Source organism: Leptopilina boulardi, unplaced genomic scaffold, assembly GCF_019393585.1.
Source record: "Leptopilina boulardi isolate dan_hultmark-lab unplaced genomic scaffold, ZJU_Lbou_2.1 LbouV2_229, whole genome shotgun sequence".
In the NCBI taxonomy this organism is placed as follows: Eukaryota; Metazoa; Arthropoda; class Insecta; order Hymenoptera; family Figitidae; genus Leptopilina; species Leptopilina boulardi.
This window is the reverse complement of record NW_026137784.1, coordinates 2,692,300-2,713,273: the sequence shown is the minus strand read 5'-3', so window position 1 is coordinate 2,713,273 and position 20,974 is coordinate 2,692,300. Positions and strand designations below refer to the sequence as shown.

The 20,974-nt window shown below is 26.7% G+C and overlaps 1 protein-coding gene and 1 long non-coding RNA gene across 5 annotated transcripts; both read right to left on the bottom strand.

Annotated features, from left to right (window-relative positions):
- Positions 1-223: 223 nt before the first annotated feature.
- On the bottom strand, positions 224-18,997 carry LOC127280089 (tyrosine aminotransferase). Its single transcript, XM_051302881.1, has 11 exons — positions 18,640-18,997; positions 17,432-17,536; positions 17,034-17,101; positions 14,889-15,047; positions 14,502-14,693; positions 13,316-13,398; positions 13,028-13,097; positions 12,272-12,400; positions 2,018-2,101; positions 1,617-1,715; positions 224-530 (listed from the first exon to the last, which is right to left on the bottom strand). Exons 1-11 carry the CDS (start codon positions 18,785-18,787, stop codon positions 375-377), a joined length of 1,293 nt encoding a protein of 430 aa, XP_051158838.1. The 5' UTR covers positions 18,788-18,997; the 3' UTR covers positions 224-374.
- Positions 3,837-8,870, bottom strand: LOC127280102 (uncharacterized). 4 transcript variants are annotated; one of them, XR_007842782.1, is made up of 4 exons: positions 8,807-8,870; positions 8,415-8,474; positions 7,253-7,750; positions 3,837-4,928 (listed from the first exon to the last, which is right to left on the bottom strand). It is a non-coding gene; the product is annotated as an uncharacterized LOC127280102 (long non-coding RNA). The 4 variants fall into 4 exon arrangements; XR_007842784.1 differs by having other exon boundaries at positions 7,253-7,418; XR_007842781.1 differs by lacking the exon at positions 8,807-8,870 and having other exon boundaries at positions 8,415-8,788.
- Positions 18,998-20,974: the final 1,977 nt, after the last annotated feature.

Genomic DNA, 20,974 nt, shown 5'->3' with positions numbered 1-20,974 from the left:
GGATTTTATCTCTAAATTCGCGATTTTTATTCTTTTATCGTATTTTATATAATTCTTTTTCGCGTCTTTTTATATAATAGTGTATATATATACATATAAAAGATGCAAAAGAATAATAATAATTTATGAGAAAAATTTCCATGCGCGAACTTTTGAATGATAAATTATTGTACATTGCGAAAATAGTTTCAGGAGATAAAAATAGAACACATATTTTGTAGGAAAAAAAAAAAAATCTTATGTATTTAATCACACTAGAACAATTTATATATAAAAAAAAAATGTTTACAACTATGTACAAACTTAAGATATAGGAATTTAGAGATAGCTTATATTATCATAATATGATATTTATTATATTATATATATGGTGCCTAATATGGAATGACAATGCCATCTAGAGAATTTCTCGATTGAGAAGTTTTGATGTGATGCCTCATGCAAAATTGTTCAATTCTGTTGCATGCCTCCTCCAACATTTCTATCGGTAGTGTAATTACCAGTCTCATATAGGATGGATAATCAAAGCACTAAAACAAAGAAAATTTGAAAAAAAAAATAAAATTTTAATTTAAAATTTGAAAAAAAAGAATCAAAATAGTGGAAAAAATTAGGAGATAATTTAGATTAATTTATTTACAAACAAAAGGAATTATTAAAAATTGTTTTAAAAAATATATATTTTTTCATTATTAAAATGATTTTTTTGAAAGATAGATTTTTATTTATAGTAAAATAAAAATACAATGCTGAAGTTCATGTGAAAAAAAAAATTCCACCGTGAAGTGCCTCGAGAAATTTTCAAGAAAATTCCCTAGAAATAACATCAAATTTCCATGAATTTTTCTAAAAAAAATTCCATAAAATGGAATTTTTCTGGACTTTTCATTAAATTTACATGGAATTTTCATTAAATTTTCATATCATTTACTATGAATTTTCCATAAAATTTCCAGAGATTTTCCATTAACTATCAAATTTCCATAGACTTTCCATTAAATTTACATGGAATTTTCATTAAATTTTCATAGATTTTCCAACAGTTTTCCAAAGAAATCCAATCGATGGAATTTTCATAAAGATTCCATGAACTTTCCATGGAAAGTACAATTTCCTTCATCAATTTTTCAAAGTAAATTCAATTACACATTTAACTTGATAATATTAAATTGATTCAAATTAATTAAAGTTAATTAATTACCTGCATATAAATTTCCATTGACTTTTCATAAAAATTACATTTTTACATGGAATTTCTATGGAAAGAATTTTTATCAAATTTCCATATAATTTTCAACAGTTTTATAAGAAAATTCAATCAATGGACTGTCCATAAAAATTCCATGGATTTTCCATGAATTTTCGAAATGAAATTCAATTACACAGTTACATGAAAAGTCCATGTAAACTTGATGGAAAGTCCATAGAAGTTTCATAGAAATTCCATATAAAACTTGGTGAAATTTCTATGGAATTTTTATAGAAAATTTTTGTGCACTTTCCATAAAAAATTTTTATCTGGATCAGCATCACAAATAAATTTAAATGAATCTAATTTTAAAGGTCAGTTTTAAAGAAAAAACTTTGAAAAAAATTAAAAGATTCTTTTATTATACCAATCCAGGAAGACAAAAAACTGATTCCTCTGCTAATAATCGTTGCACAAATTCAAGATCCGATTGAAATTCCGGAAATGAATTCAAATCAATTTGTACCTGGAAAATAATTAACAAAATTAGTTGAAAGTTAAAGGAAATTTTAATTAAATCACCTACAGCATATTGGTATATATATAAATTTAATTTCGATAAAATATTAAGTATTTAGTTACATTCAAATTAGGTGGAATAATTATAATTTAAAATTATCGTATATATATATTTTAAACAAAAGGTCATAACAGTTTAATTAATTAATTGAGGAGAAGACAAAAGGAATTTTGTCAGTTTTAATTAACTCATATGTACACGCACGATTAAATATTACATAAATAACATATATAATGTTAAAATTTTACCATCATATACATGGCGCCGTCTGGCATGATTGGTTTAAGTCCTGGAATATTTACGATGTAATTATACGTTAACTTTGAGTGATTCTGCAAATAGAATAAAAAGAAAAATAAGAAAAATTTGAGTAAAATTAAAATGCAAATTTAGTGTCGTGTTTTAGTACGACAGTATATAGTTTATGTTTTAACTTCAATTATCATCATTTGTGTTTGTTCATCAACATTCTCTTATTGCATCGCTATAACAAAAATCAATAATCACGAGTAATTGTCCTGATTTTCATATTCATTTCTCCATTTCATATTTCACAAAAGAAATAGCATATTTTCTTCGATTTTCATATTCAAATTTATTCAATTACTATTATTATCATTATTATTTGTTTATATTTATTATTATTATTATTATTATTATTATTATTAATATTATATATTATTCACGGAAAATTTTTTTATTTGGAACAGCGATAAGTATCTTTAGAACAGCAAAAACTTACACTGTTTTAGTGAAACATTTCGCTGTTCCAGGTAAAGAATTTATTACGTGTTATTTTTTACTATTACTTTAATTATTTTTTTATTATTTTTTTACTATTATTACTATTATTATTTATTTATTTATTTATATACATGTAAACAAACTTATTATGAAATAAGAAATATACACAGAAAATTAAAAGGCATTAAAATAAGCTGCAACGCTTATTATTTTAATCCAATTTTGCTTATTTTAATCCATTTTGGTATTAAAATAAGCAAAATTGGATTAAAATAATAAGCGTTGCAGCTTATTTTAATGCCTTTTAATTTTCTGTGTACCTTTAAATACCTTCAAAACGTGTATCGTAAAAAAAAAGTTCCCAATATATTTCAATTTTTCTTAGGCGGACTATTTTATTGCATTTTCTTGCACAAAATACACCTAAAAGTGTAGAAAAAAGTTGACAGCCAAATACGAGTAGAGGAAGACACCTATTACCACCTAAAAGTCATTTTACCCATAAATCCAAAATTATAAAAAAGTTCCCAATATAATTCAATTTTTCTTAGGCGGACTATTTTATTGCATTTTCTTGCACAAAATACACCTAAAAGTGTAGAAAAAAGTTGACAGCCAAATACGAGTAGAGGAAGACACCTATTACCACCTAAAAGTCATTTTACCCATAAATCCAAAATTATAAAAAAGTTCCCAATATAATTCAATTTTTCTTAGGCGGACTATTTTATTGCATTTTCTTGCACAAAATACACCTAAAAGTGTAGAAAAAAATTGACAGCCAAATACGAGTAGAGGAAGACACCTATTACCACCTAAAAGTCATTTTACCCATAAATCCAAAATTATAAAAAAGTTCCCAATATAATTCAATTTTTCTTAGGCGGACTATTTTATTGCATTTTCTTGCACAAAATACACCTAAAAGTGTAGAAAAAAGTTGACAGCCAAATACGAGTAGAGGAAGACACCTATTACCACCTAAAAGTCATTTTACCCATAAATCCAAAATTATAAAAAAGTTCCCAATATAATTCAATTTTTCTTAGGCGGACTATTTTATTGCATTTTCTTGCACAAAATACACCTAAAAGTGTAGAAAAAAATTGACAGCCAAATACGAGTAGAGGAAGACACCTATTACCACCTAAAAGTCATTTTACCCATAAATCCAAAATTATAAAAAAGTTCCCAATATAATTCAATTTTTCTTAGGCGGACTATTTTATTGCATTTTCTTGCACAAAATACACCTAAAAGTGTAGAAAAAAATTGACAGCCAAATACGAGTAGAGGAAGACACCTATTACCACCTAAAAGTCATTTTACCAAAAAAACCAAAATTATAAAAAAGTTCCCAATATAACTCAATTTTTCTTAGGCGGACTATTTTATTGCATTTTCTTGCACAAAATACACCTAAAAGTGTAGAAAAAAATTGACAGCCAAATACGAGTAGAGGAAGACACCTATTACCACCTAAAAGTCATTTTACCAAAAAAACCAAAATTAAAAAAAAGTTCCCAATATAATTCAATTTTTCTTAGGCGGACTATTTTATTGCATTTTCTTGCACAAAATACACCTAAAAGTGTAGAAAAAAATTGACAGCCAAATACGAGTAGAGGAAGACACCTATTACCACCTAAAAGTCATTTTACCAAAAAAACCAAAATTATAAAAAAGTTCCCAATATAATTCAATTTTTCTTAGGCGGACTATTTTATTGCATTTTCTTGCACAAAATACACATAAAAGTGTAGAAAAAAATTGACAGCCAAATACGAGTAGAGGAAGACACCTATTACCACCTAAAAGTCATTTTACCAAAAAAACCAAAATTATAAAAAAGTTCCCAATATAATTCAATTTTTCTTAGGCGGACTATTTTATTGCATTTTCTTGCACAAAATACACATAAAAGTGTAGAAAAAAATTGACAGCCAAATACGAGTAGAGGAAGACACCTATTACCACCTAAAAGTCATTTTACCAAAAAAACCAAAATTAAAAAAAAGTTCCCAATATAATTCAATTTTTCTTAGGCGGACTATTTTATTGCATTTTCTTGCACAAAATACACCTAAAAGTGTAGAAAAAAATTGACAGCCAAATACGAGTAGAGGAAGACACCTATTACCACCTAAAAGTCATTTTACCCATAAATCCAAAATTATAAAAAAGTTCCCAATATAATTCAATTTTTCTTAGGCGGACTATTTTATTGCATTTTCTTGCACAAAATACACCTAAAAGTGTAGAAAAAAGTTGACAGCCAAATACGAGTAGAGGAAGACACCTATTACCACCTAAAAGTCATTTTACCCATAAATCCAAAATTATAAAAAAGTTCCCAATATAATTCAATTTTTCTTAGGCGGACTATTTTATTGCATTTTCTTGCACAAAATACACCTAAAAGTGTAGAAAAAAATTGACAGCCAAATACGAGTAGAGGAAGACACCTATTACCACCTAAAAGTCATTTTACCAAAAAAACCAAAATTATAAAAAAGTTCCCAATATAACTCAATTTTTCTTAGGCGGACTATTTTATTGCATTTTCTTGCACAAAATACACCTAAAAGTGTAGAAAAAAATTGACAGCCAAATACGAGTAGAGGAAGACACCTATTACCACCTAAAAGTCATTTTACCCATAAATCCAAAATTATAAAAAAGTTCCCAATATAATTCAATTTTTCTTAGGCGGACTATTTTATTGCATTTTCTTGCACAAAATACACCTAAAAGTGTAGAAAAAAATTGACAGCCAAATACGAGTAGAGGAAGACACCTATTACCACCTAAAAGTCATTTTACCAAAAAAACCAAAATTATAAAAAAGTTCCCAATATAATTCAATTTTTCTTAGGCGGACTATTTTATTGCATTTTCTTGCACAAAATACACCTAAAAGTGTAGAAAAAAGTTGACAGCCAAATACGAGTAGAGGAAGACACCTATTACCACCTAAAAGTCATTTTACCCATAAATCCAAAATTATAAAAAAGTTCCCAATATAATTCAATTTTTCTTAGGCGGACTATTTTATTGCATTTTCTTGCACAAAATACACCTAAAAGTGTAGAAAAAAATTGACAGCCAAATACGAGTAGAGGAAGACACCTATTACCACCTAAAAGTCATTTTACCAAAAAAACCAAAATTATAAAAAAGTTCCCAATATAACTCAATTTTTCTTAGGCGGACTATTTTATTGCATTTTCTTGCACAAAATACACATAAAAGTGTAGAAAAAAATTGACAGCCAAATACGAGTAGAGGAAGACACCTATTACCACCTAAAAGTCATTTTACCAAAAAAACCAAAATTAAAAAAAAGTTCCCAATATAATTCAATTTTTCTTAGGCGGACTATTTTATTGCATTTTCTTGCACAAAATACACCTAAAAGTGTAGAAAAAAGTTGACAGCCAAATACGAGTAGAGGAAGACACCTATTACCACCTAAAAGTCATTTTACCCATAAATCCAAAATTATAAAAAAGTTCCCAATATAATTCAATTTTTCTTAGGCGGACTATTTTATTGCATTTTCTTGCACAAAATACACCTAAAAGTGTAGAAAAAAATTGACAGCCAAATACGAGTAGAGGAAGACACCTATTACCACCTAAAAGTCATTTTACCAAAAAAACCAAAATTATAAAAAAGTTCCCAATATAACTCAATTTTTCTTAGGCGGACTATTTTATTGCATTTTCTTGCACAAAATACACATAAAAGTGTAGAAAAAAATTGACAGCCAAATACGAGTAGAGGAAGACACCTATTACCACCTAAAAGTCATTTTACCAAAAAAACCAAAATTAAAAAAAAGTTCCCAATATAATTCAATTTTTCTTAGGCGGACTATTTTATTGCATTTTCTTGCACAAAATACACCTAAAAGTGTAGAAAAAAGTTGACAGCCAAATACGAGTAGAGGAAGACACCTATTACCACCTAAAAGTCATTTTACCAAAAAAACCAAAATTAAAAAAAAGTTCCCAATATAATTCAATTTTTCTTAGGCGGACTATTTTATTGCATTTTCTTGCACAAAATACACCTAAAAGTGTAGAAAAAAGTTGACAGCCAAATACGAGTAGAGGAAGACACCTATTACCACCTAAAAGTCATTTTACCCATAAATCCAAAATTATAAAAAAGTTCCCAATATAATTCAATTTTTCTTAGGCGGACTATTTTATTGCATTTTCTTGCACAAAATACACCTAAAAGTGTAGAAAAAAATTGACAGCCAAATACGAGTAGAGGAAGACACCTATTACCACCTAAAAGTCATTTTACCAAAAAAACCAAAATTATAAAAAAGTTCCCAATATAACTCAATTTTTCTTAGGCGGACTATTTTATTGCATTTTCTTGCACAAAATACACCTAAAAGTGTAGAAAAAAATTGACAGCCAAATACGAGTAGAGGAAGACACCTATTACCACCTAAAAGTCATTTTACCAAAAAAACCAAAATTATAAAAAAGTTCCCAATATAATTCAATTTTTCTTAGGCGGACTATTTTATTGCATTTTCTTGCACAAAATACACCTAAAAGTGTAGAAAAAAATTGACAGCCAAATACGAGTAGAGGAAGACACCTATTACCACCTAAAAGTCATTTTACCAAAAAAACCAAAATTATAAAAAAGTTCCCAATATAACTCAATTTTTCTTAGGCGGACTATTTTATTGCATTTTCTTGCACAAAATACACCTAAAAGTGTAGAAAAAAGTTGACAGCCAAATACGAGTAGAGGAAGACACCTATTACCACCTAAAAGTCATTTTACCCATAAATCCAAAATTATAAAAAAGTTCCCAATATAATTCAATTTTTCTTAGGCGGACTATTTTATTGCATTTTCTTGCACAAAATACACCTAAAAGTGTAGAAAAAAATTGACAGCCAAATACGAGTAGAGGAAGACACCTATTACCACCTAAAAGTCATTTTACCAAAAAAACCAAAATTATAAAAAAGTTCCCAATATAATTCAATTTTTCTTAGGCGGACTATTTTATTGCATTTTCTTGCACAAAATACACCTAAAAGTGTAGAAAAAAGTTGACAGCCAAATACGAGTAGAGGAAGACACCTATTACCACCTAAAAGTCATTTTACCCATAAATCCAAAATTATAAAAAAGTTCCCAATATAATTCAATTTTTCTTAGGCGGACTATTTTATTGCATTTTCTTGCACAAAATACACCTAAAAGCGTAGAAAAAAATTGACAGCCAAATACGAGTAGAGGAAGACACCTATTACCACCTAAAAGTCATTTTACCAAAAAAACCAAAATTATAAAAAAGTTCCCAATATAATTCAATTTTTCTTAGGCGGACTATTTTATTGCATTTTCTTGCACAAAATACACCTAAAAGTGTAGAAAAAAATTGACAGCCAAATACGAGTAGAGGAAGACACCTATTACCACCTAAAAGTCATTTTACCCATAAATCCAAAATTATAAAAAAGTTCCCAATATAATTCAATTTTTCTTAGGCGGACTATTTTATTGCATTTTCTTGCACAAAATACACCTAAAAGTGTAGAAAAAAATTGACAGCCAAATACGAGTAGAGGAAGACACCTATTACCACCTAAAAGTCATTTTACCAAAAAAACCAAAATTATAAAAAAGTTCCCAATATAACTCAATTTTTCTTAGGCGGACTATTTTATTGCATTTTCTTGCACAAAATACACCTAAAAGTGTAGAAAAAAATTGACAGCCAAATACGAGTAGAGGAAGACACCTATTACCACCTAAAAGTCATTTTACCAAAAAAACCAAAATTATAAAAAAGTTCCCAATATAACTCAATTTTTCTTAGGCGGACTATTTTATTGCATTTTCTTGCACAAAATACACCTAAAAGTGTAGAAAAAAGTTGACAGCCAAATACGAGTAGAGGAAGACACCTATTACCACCTAAAAGTCATTTTACCCATAAATCCAAAATTATAAAAAAGTTCCCAATATAATTCAATTTTTCTTAGGCGGACTATTTTATTGCATTTTCTTGCACAAAATACACCTAAAAGTGTAGAAAAAAATTGACAGCCAAATACGAGTAGAGGAAGACACCTATTACCACCTAAAAGTCATTTTACCAAAAAAACCAAAATTATAAAAAAGTTCCCAATATAACTCAATTTTTCTTAGGCGGACTATTTTATTGCATTTTCTTGCACAAAATACACATAAAAGTGTAGAAAAAAATTGACAGCCAAATACGAGTAGAGGAAGACACCTATTACCACCTAAAAGTCATTTTACCAAAAAAACCAAAATTAAAAAAAAGTTCCCAATATAATTCAATTTTTCTTAGGCGGACTATTTTATTGCATTTTCTTGCACAAAATACACCTAAAAGTGTAGAAAAAAGTTGACAGCCAAATACGAGTAGAGGAAGACACCTATTACCACCTAAAAGTCATTTTACCAAAAAAACCAAAATTAAAAAAAAGTTCCCAATATAATTCAATTTTTCTTAGGCGGACTATTTTATTGCATTTTCTTGCACAAAATACACCTAAAAGTGTAGAAAAAAGTTGACAGCCAAATACGAGTAGAGGAAGACACCTATTACCACCTAAAAGTCATTTTACCCATAAATCCAAAATTATAAAAAAGTTCCCAATATAATTCAATTTTTCTTAGGCGGACTATTTTATTGCATTTTCTTGCACAAAATACACCTAAAAGTGTAGAAAAAAATTGACAGCCAAATACGAGTAGAGGAAGACACCTATTACCACCTAAAAGTCATTTTACCAAAAAAACCAAAATTATAAAAAAGTTCCCAATATAACTCAATTTTTCTTAGGCGGACTATTTTATTGCATTTTCTTGCACAAAATACACCTAAAAGTGTAGAAAAAAATTGACAGCCAAATACGAGTAGAGGAAGACACCTATTACCACCTAAAAGTCATTTTACCAAAAAAACCAAAATTATAAAAAAGTTCCCAATATAATTCAATTTTTCTTAGGCGGACTATTTTATTGCATTTTCTTGCACAAAATACACCTAAAAGTGTAGAAAAAAATTGACAGCCAAATACGAGTAGAGGAAGACACCTATTACCACCTAAAAGTCATTTTACCAAAAAAACCAAAATTATAAAAAAGTTCCCAATATAATTCAATTTTTCTTAGGCGGACTATTTTATTGCATTTTCTTGCACAAAATACACCTAAAAGTGTAAAAAAAAATTGACAGCCAAATACGAGTAGAGGAAGACACCTATTACCACCTAAAAGTCATTTTACCAAAAAAACCAAAATTATAAAAAAGTTCCCAATATAATTCAATTTTTCTTAGGCGGACTATTTTATTGCATTTTCTTGCACAAAATACACCTAAAAGTGTAGAAAAAAGTTGACAGCCAAATACGAGTAGAGGAAGACACCTATTACCACCTAAAAGTCATTTTACCCATAAATCCAAAATTATAAAAAAGTTCCCAATATAATTCAATTTTTCTTAGGCGGACTATTTTATTGCATTTTCTTGCACAAAATACACCTAAAAGTGTAGAAAAAAATTGACAGCCAAATACGAGTAGAGGAAGACACCTATTACCACCTAAAAGTCATTTTACCAAAAAAACCAAAATTATAAAAAAGTTCCCAATATAATTCAATTTTTCTTAGGCGGACTATTTTATTGCATTTTCTTGCACAAAATACACCTAAAAGTGTAAAAAAAAATTGACAGCCAAATACGAGTAGAGGAAGACACCTATTACCACCTAAAAGTCATTTTACCAAAAAAACCAAAATTATAAAAAAGTTCCCAATATAATTCAATTTTTCTTAGGCGGACTATTTTATTGCATTTTCTTGCACAAAATATACATAAAAGTGTAGAAAAAAATTGACAGCCTGATACGAGTAGAGGAAGACCTTTGTCTCCACCATTAAAGCATTTTTCATCATAAAAAACTACTCAAAAATTTTTAAATTTTTCTTTAATTTTTCTTATATTTATATATATATAGAGAGAGAGATAAATGGATAATTTTGTATTGCAAATACAGTATAGAGATGGGTGACAATCAAATATGTGAATAAGATTATTAAATGAGACAGACAAGTTCCATTAACTTGTTGCAATTGTCCATTCTATCAAGTGGATGTAGTTATTTGATGCGCATAGTTACTTTGAAACTATTGTAGCACGTCTGGATGCTCGATCGTGGTTCTACGTGTGTAATAACAAGTTCTTGTCTCTAAAGCGGATATCCCGGAATTGCCTTCGTGCACTATGTACACCGCAACAATGAACATTTTTACGGATTCGAATCTGATATTCTTTTAAAACCATAATCGAACATATAAGTTTCTTTATTTATCCCTAATATATCTTATTATTAGTTTTATTATTATCGATATCGTTTATTCAAGTATCGGAGAAAATTATTTGCTTTCCAGTAAGTTTTTGAGGAAAAAATAATTAGCTATAAATTATTAATTATTAGATAAGTATACGGAAAAAAAGAAAAAGTAATTTTTATTACTTTCATAGTAAAACGAGAACTGTCCGAAGTGTTTGCCCATCACTGATGGTAACTTTTACTCTAAAAATAGTAAAATTTACTATTTTTGTAGTAAATTTTACTATTCGGTAGTAATTTTTACTATTTTTGGAGTAAATGTTGCCAGAGATGCGCAGAAACTTCGGACAGTTCTCGTTTTACTATGAAAGTAGTAATAATTATTTTTTCTTTTTTTCCGTGTAATAAATAATTCTCTTTAGTTATTAGATTAATAATTAATTAATATTTCTTATTAGTTATTAGATAATTAATTAATATTTATTATTAGTTATTAAATAATTGACTAATAATTATTATTAGTTATCATAGTAATATTTATAATAATAATTATTAATAATATTGACACTATCATTGATTAAAAATAAAAACATTAATGTTGTGGTCTGGCAAAAAAAAACTTGATCTACTTAAATGTAATGTCTGACAAAATTTGCTTTTTCTACTTAAAAATAAAATCTGCCTTTAAACGAGACAACTTCACCTACTTTAAATATTGTCTGACAATACTAGATTTTTTCTACTTAAAGAATAATTTTTATTCCTTCACATGAAAAAATTTATCTACTTAAAAATATATCTTTCTCTTTCTACTTGAAATAAAATATTTCTTCTTTTTCTCCTTAGAAAATTAAAATTGTTATACAGAACAATTTTATTTAATGAAAAACAAATTTTGCCTCTTTCTAGGACCTTTCTTTTTTTTTTTAGTAAATTTTCTCCGCATAGTTTGAAATTAATTTCCTTCGGAAAATTTTTATTTGCTATTTTTTGCCATCTCTGATTCTGTTTTTTCGCTTCAAAGTTTAAATAATAAAATTGAGCCCCGTATAGTGTGCGTTATTTTTAATTAAACATTTTACTGCTGTCGATTTTTTCCGTTTTTATTATTTTGTTGTCAAAATGAATTCTTTTTTTTTTTATTCTTCCAATAATGGACAATTTTGAAATTTTTAATAATTCAAAAATTTTATTTTATTTTTATATTTTCTAATATTTACTATTCTTTTTGAAGTTTTTAGTTTTTTTTATTTTTAATAAATTATTTTTTCTAATTCTATTTTTTTATTATTTATTTTTTATCGTGAATATTTTTAATTGTAATGTTTTATTTAAAATTGAGTTCTATTAAATATTATATATTTTTCTGTAATTTCATTTACTTACATATAAAGTTCGGATAATCTCATCGAAATAATTCTGTGGCGTTTCTCTCAAAATTCGAGGAAGCGCACCTTGAATTAACGTATTACTACCAATTATTCTCTGAGTTAAGCAATGCAGTCCTTTTCGAATCTAGAAAATATTAAATTCTCTTTTATATTCACAATCACAGTATAATATAAAATCAATTTTTTCGTTTCATATTAATTCTTTAAAAAAAAAAAATTGTGTAAAAAATATAATTATTTTCGCGGTTTTATTTTGAATAGACTCTGAAATAATAATATATTAAAATCAAAAAGCTGGAAAATTTAATCCAAAAAAAATAAAAACCAATTGAAAGAAAATTGGAAAAATCCCTCGCGCAGGATTAAAATTCCCTTTCCAAGATATATGTAGTCGAACAATTCGTCAGAAGTAAAAGTTCCATTTAATCCTCGACAATTTCTTTTAATTCTCATTGGTGGAAAAGTGAATTACATTGAAAGCGTCTGAGTCTTGGCCGAGGTGAATTTTAATCGTGAAATTAATCTTTAAACGCAAGTGAACTCTTAATCGCGGAAGCTTTTTCTTAGAAAATCATTTCTCTCGCGCCGAAACAAGCTCTCACTTTATTTTATCACAAATTCATTTCTTCCTAACTCTCCCCCCCTTCTCTCTTTTTTGCCCCAAACGAAGTCTATATAATATTATAATAGTAGAAGTTTGTAACTTTGCCGCATGTTTCATTAAAATAAACTCACACTCACATACACACACCTCTTTTCCTAAAATATTCTGCCGGTCGTGAATAATAATCCAACCCATTCGCCACCCAGGTACGAGAAACCTACACAGAAAAAGAGGAAATAAAAATTGAAAATATGCGAGAAAATTTATGTTATTGCCTGTATGACCCACAGTCTCCGGGGCCAAAGAGAAAGTAGAAAAAAAAAATTGCGTGTATTTTTTTCAAAATATTAATTTTATATTGTTTTTTTTTTTTTTTAATTTATAATAAAATATTGTAGAATTCCTTTTTTTTAAAATCGATAAAACGTTAATTACCTTTTGGTTAAGCCACTGCAGGATAAAATCGGAACTTCCGTTGATAACGATGCCAAGGAATAAAATTTCCGTCCGGGAAAAACCTGAGTTAATTAAAAAACAGTTTTTTTTTTTTTAAAGATGTTTTCTGTATTTTTTTTTTTGCATTTTCATATATCAGCTAAGCAGTGATTTGCAAATTTATTGAATTCAAATAATCGATTACTTAACTATTATCAAATAAATATTATTTTATATTTAATAAATATTTATTTGTATTAACTAATTATTTTTTGATTCAAATAAATATTTATTTAAGTAATCGATTATTTGAATCAAACAAAATTTTTTGTGCCAGTTCAATACCACTTGGAAAGATTCTCCGGAAAGTGCCCCCTGGAGGTTCTATCAGAATTCCGCTGGAAGTTCCAACGTAATTCCGTAGGAATTCCATCGGAGTTCCAAAGAATTTCCGATGGGATTCCGACGGAGTTCCGACGGAAATCCGATTAATTTTTTCAAAATTTTAGAGTCCTAATTCCGTCATAATTCCATCGGAACTCCGTCGGAATAAGGAAATTCTTTGGAATTCCGTCAGAATTCCATCGGAGTTCCAAAGAATTTCCGATGCGGTTCCGACGGAAATCCGATTAATTTTTTCAAAATTTTAGAGTCCTAATTCCATCGGAATTCCGTCGGAATTAGGAAATTCTTTGGAACTCCGATGGAATTACGTTGGAAGTTCCAGCGGAATTCTGATTCTGACGGAATTCCGACGGAATTAGGACTCTAAAATTTTTGAAAAAATTAATCGGATTTCCGTCCGAACCCCATCGGAAATTCTTTGGAACTCCGATGGAATTCTGACGGAATTCCATCGGAGTTCCAAAGAATTTCCTAATTCCGACGGAGTTCCGATGGAATTATGACGGAATTAGGACTCTAAAATTTTGAAAAAATTAATCGGATTTCCGTCGGAACTCCGTCGGAACCCCATCGGAAATTCTTTGGAACTCCGATGGAATTCTGACGGAATTACGTTGGTAGTTCCGGCGGAATTTTGATAGAACCTCCAGGGTGAACTTTCCGGGGAATCTTTCCAAGTGGAAAATCAATGGTAGTTTTAATTTTCCATATAAATACAAAAAAAAAAATTTCAATTTGAAATAAATTTTTCAAAAAAAAAAAAAAACTAAACAGTACATACCATGTGCTCGTAAATTTCATCAGCAATAATTGGTACATAATATTTGGCAGCAATGTCAAGAATATCGTGTAAATGATTACGACTAAAAACCGAGCCACATGGATTCGATGGATTATTTATAATAATAGCAGCGGTTGATTCATCAATTTGTGATTCTAAATTGTCGAGATCAATTTCCCAGCCACAATCGGGCTGAAATGACAATATAATATTCCTCAATATATTAATTAAATTGCTCAACACTATTTTACATATATTAAAACAAACCCCCCCCCTCCCCCCGATTCAGAATAATGTTCCAGATCGCTTGACAATATAATGAGATTTCTCAAGAGATAAACAAAGGAATATTTCGGGATTAATTTATATTTAGATATATATATTCACCCTTAGATTGTAGGATCTCACTGTAATTCCAAGACCCTCAGCGAGTGTTCGATATATCGAAAAACCTGGTTTTGGAATTAATATATTTTGTCCTTCGCGTGCAACTGCTGTAATGCAAAGATCCAAAGCGCACGAACATCCACTACAAAGGATTACATCCTATAAACATTTTGCCATTTTATTTTCTCAAAAAAATTTTTTTTTTATTTTCAAAAAAAAAAAAAATCTCTACACTCGGAGAAAAAATTTTTTTGAACCAAATATACCATTTTTTTTCTTGTATCAAAACGATGTTTTGATTTTTTTTAAATTTGATTTATTCAAATTAGTGAGAATTCGTTCACTATAATATTCAAATAAGTAAAAAAATTTCACTATAATTTTTGGTATTTGATTTGATTTACTATTTGTAATATTTTAGTATTTACACGGAAAAAAAAGTAATTTTTACTACTTTCATAATAAAACGGTAACTGTCCGAAGTTTCTGCTCATCTCTGGCAATTTTTCCCTCTTGGAAAGATTCCCCGGAAAATGCCCCCTGGAGGTTCTATCGGAATTCCGCCGAAACTTCCAACGTAATTCCATCGGAGTTCCAAAGAATTTCCGATGGAATTCCGACGGAATTATGTTGGAAGTTCCGGCGGAATTCTGATTCTGACAGAATTCCAACGGAATTAGGACTCTAAAGTTTTTGAAAAAAATTAATCGGTATTCCGTCGGAATCCCATCGGAAATTCTTTGGAACTCCGATGGAATTCCGACGGTATTACGTTGGAAGTTCCGGCGGAAATCTGATAGAACCTCCAGGGGGCACATTCCGGGGAATCTTTCCAAGTGGGTTACTCCAAAAATAGTAAAATTTACTCCAAAAATAGTAAAAATTACTACGAAACAGTAAAATTTACAATAAAAATAGTAAATTTTACTATTTTTGAAGTAAAAATTGATAGAAATGCGCAGAAACTTCGGACAGTTTCCGTTTTACTATGAAAGTAGTAAAAATTACTTTTTCTTTTTTTTCCGTGTAGCATTTGATTTAGTAATTTTTTTTTCTACTAAAATTTTAGGGAAAAACAACTAAAAATTAGTAGAAATTTTCCCTATAATTTAAATTAGTAAAGAAATGTTCACTAATTAAAATTTAGAGAATAAATTTAATTGAACCAAGTAAACTTTTGATTGATTCAACCAAAAAAAAAAATAAATAAATTTTTTTTCCTACGAGTGTAGTTTTTAGGGTTATATGGAAAAATTAAATTTTTCTCCATAATAATATAATTATAATTGCGCGTGTTGCGTTTAATCTTAATTAAATCTGTGAAAATGAAATTCGGAAGTTTAATTAAAATTCCCTCTCGATGCATAAATATATATATATATATATATATATATATATATATATATATATATATATATATATATATATATATATACATTTGTAAAATAGAAAAGCACGTTTCGGTTTGTGTCACTGAAGGTTCGCGCCGCGGCAGAAAACGATTTTCTCATCAAATTTCATTTTCAAAGGATTAATAGCTTAACCGACTTTCTATTCACACCAATGTTAAAATGTAGGAGAATGGTTATAGAGTATTAAATATATATATGTATATATAATTCAGAGGAGTCGAAAATGAGACTGTGCAAGAGATAAGCTCAGAAACTTCATTGTAAGTAGAATAAATCTTCTTAAAATTTTGCGCACAGAATAAGAAAAATAAGAAAAAAAAAAATAAATCTTCTTTAAGTGAGACTATAAATTCACTAGTAATTATACACACTTTATTATAGAGCACTAATTAATTTATCGTTTAACGATTATTAATTTTCCACTTTTCCATAGTAGTCAATTTTAATGATTTTAGGGAAATTAAACTAATTTTATGATTCGATTATTAATATTATAATTTTATTATTATAATTACTATTATTGTAATTATTTTTTTTTAATTTTTATTATTATTATTATTATTATTATTATTATTATTATTATAAAATACAATTTAAGAAACAAAAAATGATTGAACGGAACTGTATTATTGACTAAAATTCGGCAATTGTTATAAATAATTAATTTATCAAAAAGAATTGATATAGGAAAAAAAAAATTATCAAATTTTTTATTAAATGAACTTTAACATACCTGAGGATCCACTTTTAAAAACTCATTGGAGCTGTAATGAGCAACAGCCTCTCGAGCTGCTTGATAGCCTTGAAAAACAACAATTTTACATAAATATCAAAGTAAAATGTTTTCATTTTTTTTAAATGTGGAAAATTACACCAAAAAAAACGGAGATTTCCATTTTAAAAAAAGAGAAAGAAATATTTTCCTTAAATTTTAATAAACAAATAATAATGATAATAATACAAAATAATAATTAATAATTTAATTAATTAATTAATTAAATAATATTAATTAATTATTAATAATAATAATAATAAATAGGCAATAATAATAAATTATTAATAATAATAATTAATCAATTGATAACAAATTAATAATAATTAATTTAAAAAAATAATTAATAATAAAATTACCTGTACAAGGCGCATATCCATTATATAATTGCGAAGAAACACTTTCTTGAACAGCCTCAATGACTTCTTTAGCTGGTTTTAAATTCCCAAATGTTGTTGGATCACCTGTTAACATATTTTTAATGTTAATAACAAGAAAAATCAATTAGCGAAAGTGTAACATTAGGGAATAGTATAGTAATCCTATATAATTAATGGTGCACTCAAAATATGGCTTTTATCCCTGTCGTTCATTACCGAATTTTGAAAGCAAATTTTGCTATTTAATTTATAAAAGCTATCTCAATTATTTGACAAATGATAACTAAATAAGAAAAATATTTAATTTATCATTCAAATCGCGATTTTTAATTACAACTTATAAATCAGTAATTATTATATTTATAAATTTTATAATAAAAAAAAACAATTATAAATTATAAAAATATTATTAATATATAATTATTTATACAATTATTATACTTATAAAATTTATAATTATTTATACAATTATTATACTTATAAATTATAATAGTATTATTTATATAAAATTATTTATAAAATTATTATAATTATTAAAATAATTTGATATAATTAAAAAATTAATAAAAAAAATGCAAAGTCGAAGAAAATGTGAATAAATATTTATATTTAAAAAAAGAAATAAAAAAAGTAATTAAAAAAAAACTAAATAAATTATTGATATTGAATGTCGAATTAAAGAGTATAATTAATTGGAATTATTAACGTTTATAATGCGATTGAAAATTCAACAATTTACATTATTAGTACTTGACACACTCACCGAGAATGAAAGATCGATTTTTGATTGTAATTGAGTTTCGTTATAAAATGGATTTTGAAGTGCTACTTTCTATTCATATACAAACATCGAGTTAACATGCACACGAATTCGAGGATATGTTCTCTGAAATTGGATTCAAGAAGGGTCTATCAGGCCACTAATCCAAACCTAGATTTTCCTCTCACCAAATCCTTTCTATATAACGCTAATCGAAAATTCATTTCTCATTTTCTTGCAAAAGCTGCAATTGAAAGCTCTCTCTCTCTCTCTCTCTTTCTCTCGAAGTTCAAAATTTAATGCGGAAAATCAACCCAAAAATTTTCAATTTTTTTTAACTATTAAGAAGAAAATAATAATTTTTTTGTTTCCCCCAATTAATTTTACTAAATTTTTATTACGAAAAAAAAAACGGTAAAGAACTCACCAATAGAAAGTGCAATCATTTTTTTATTTGGATTTGGATCAACAACAATATTTTCCACAATCGATCTTATTGGATTATAAGTTTTTTTTGCAATATTCGATGCCTGAATATTCCATCTTTCGCGTGAACTTCCAAAATTATTAGACATTATTTAAAAAAAAAAAAAGAAGAATTTTACATATATCGGAAAATTTGTTTCCCTTTCTTTGAAATCCCTATAAAAATCGTAAAGCAAATTAAAAATTGCATTAAAAAAAAATAGATATCATTATTTAATCTTCAAATAATAAAAATACACTTGAAATTTTTGATAGGATTCCAAAAAAATAAAAAAAAAAACACCAAAAAAAGTGTCAATATAGGAAGGTTGCTTTTCGAATACTAAACTAAAGACTAGATGAGCGAGATCTTGAAATACTGGATACGAGGAGGAAAAGATGAAGGGCATATTTTGATTGGTCGGTAGGTTCCACACCTTCTTTTATAATTAATTTCATGGAATTTAATTTTTAATTCAGTTGAAAGCAAAAAAAAAAAGAAAAAAAAAACATTACGTCGACAGAAAAGAGGTGTGACAATGTTGTTCAGGTACAAGCCTCCGGTTTAAACCAATCAGAATCGCCAGATTATAAACTCAAAAATTTCTTTGGAATGTTGAATCCCCTCTTTCTTTACACCTCTCTTATCGGCCCTGATGACCAGTTACTTTTCCAGAAGTCATAATTTATTTGTTGTTTTATAATTTCTCCCCACCTCCTTCAGAGAATGTCATTTTAAAAGTCAGGGGTTTTAATATTTTTCAACGTTTTGTAAATAAACAATTTTTTACACACTATTTTTTTTTATCATTTTTGTTATTAAAAAAACATGGGAAAAAATTAAAATTTGAAATTTATAATAATAATAATAATAATAATAATAATAATAATAATAGTAAATATTTTTTACATATATAACATATAATGCATAATTAATAAAATAATAAAATAAAATTTATAATTTTATTTTTCAATAATAAATATTGCTGATTGTTAATTACGAAGCTGAAGTACGCAACGTTTATAATAAGCGATTTTAAAGAATTAATTTTTTAAAATGAAAAATTCTATAATTTTTTGCCTAAAAAATATTTCTTATAGTTTTCATTAATTAACAAATTATAAAAAAAATATTTTTTAGGCAAAACAGAATTTTTCATTTTAAAAAATTATTTCTTTAAAAATCGTTTATCATAAACGTACTTCAGCTTCGTTGTTAATTAATATACAACTTAATGAACATTATTGTTTTATTTAAATAGTAATTCACGAAGTCAAACGTATTTTTATATATTTTTTTTTCTACTTTTTTAAATTATTTTTAAAATAAATGCGAAAATGGAAATTCAATTTTCGCTCTATTGGAATTTCCAGTTGACAGAATTATTTAATTAAACTTTTCATGATTGCGATAATGCTCATTATTATTGTTATGATACACACCAATAAGAATTACAATGTATTTTTTTTTTCAAATCAGTTAATGGTTTTTTTTTAAAAATATGTTTCTATTAAAAAATAATTTTAATTTTATTTTATTATTACAGATTTTTTAAACTGTTCTTGTAATTTTATTTTTTTAATTTCATTTTATTATTAGAGATTTTTTAAAACTGTTTTTGTAATTTTCGTTTTTTGAAAAAAATTTTTTTTTTTTAATTGCACTTTTAAATTTTTCTCTAACTGTAAAATATATTCTACTCGTAATGTTTTAAAGATGATGTAATTGCATTTATGAAAATCGTGATAAAAATATTTTTCTGATATGAAAGCAGGATTTACATCTAATGTTGTTCACGTGACCAGAATTTGAAAACAAATATTTTTTTTTTTTTTTAAAATAACAAACGAATTTTTCTTTTATTTGTTAACATAAAACTAAAATGAAGATTAAAGATTTTTATGTAAAAAAAAAATGTTTTTTTGGAAACTAAAATTTTTTTTTTATAAAGTATTTTCGACTATTTCGCAAAAATTGATAGAAAAAAAAATTTAACATAAATAGTTTCTGCTAGATGAGACGCAACTAAAACTGGTTTTTAGTCACAAACATTTTAATTCATTGCATCTAATTTTGAATTAGAATTTGTGAAATTAAATAAAGACGATACACCATTTTTTAATTGAGAAAAAAAAAATTATTTGTAAATAAAATAATTAATAATTAATTACAAATAGAAGTATTATTTATAAATTAAGTAATTATTAATTAATTACAAATAAAATAATAATAATAATAATAATTAAATTGAATTTAACCTAATTTGAAATTTTTTTTATACACTTTAAATTTCTTT

What these genes read in the sequence shown, in the direction of transcription:
- LOC127280089 (XM_051302881.1), bottom strand. Translation starts at nt 18,787, where the DNA reads ATGTCTAATAATTTTGGAAGTTCACGCGAAAGATGGAATATTCAGGCA. An exon ending in TTTTAAAAGTGGATCCTCAG is followed by an intron (nt 15,048 to 17,033) that starts GTATGTTAAAGT and finishes AAATGTTTATAG; the next exon opens with GATGTAATCCTTTGTAGTGG. An exon ending in ACGGCGCCATGTATATGATG is followed by an intron (nt 1,716 to 2,017) that starts GTAAAATTTTAA and finishes ATTATTTTCCAG; the next exon opens with GTACAAATTGATTTGAATTC.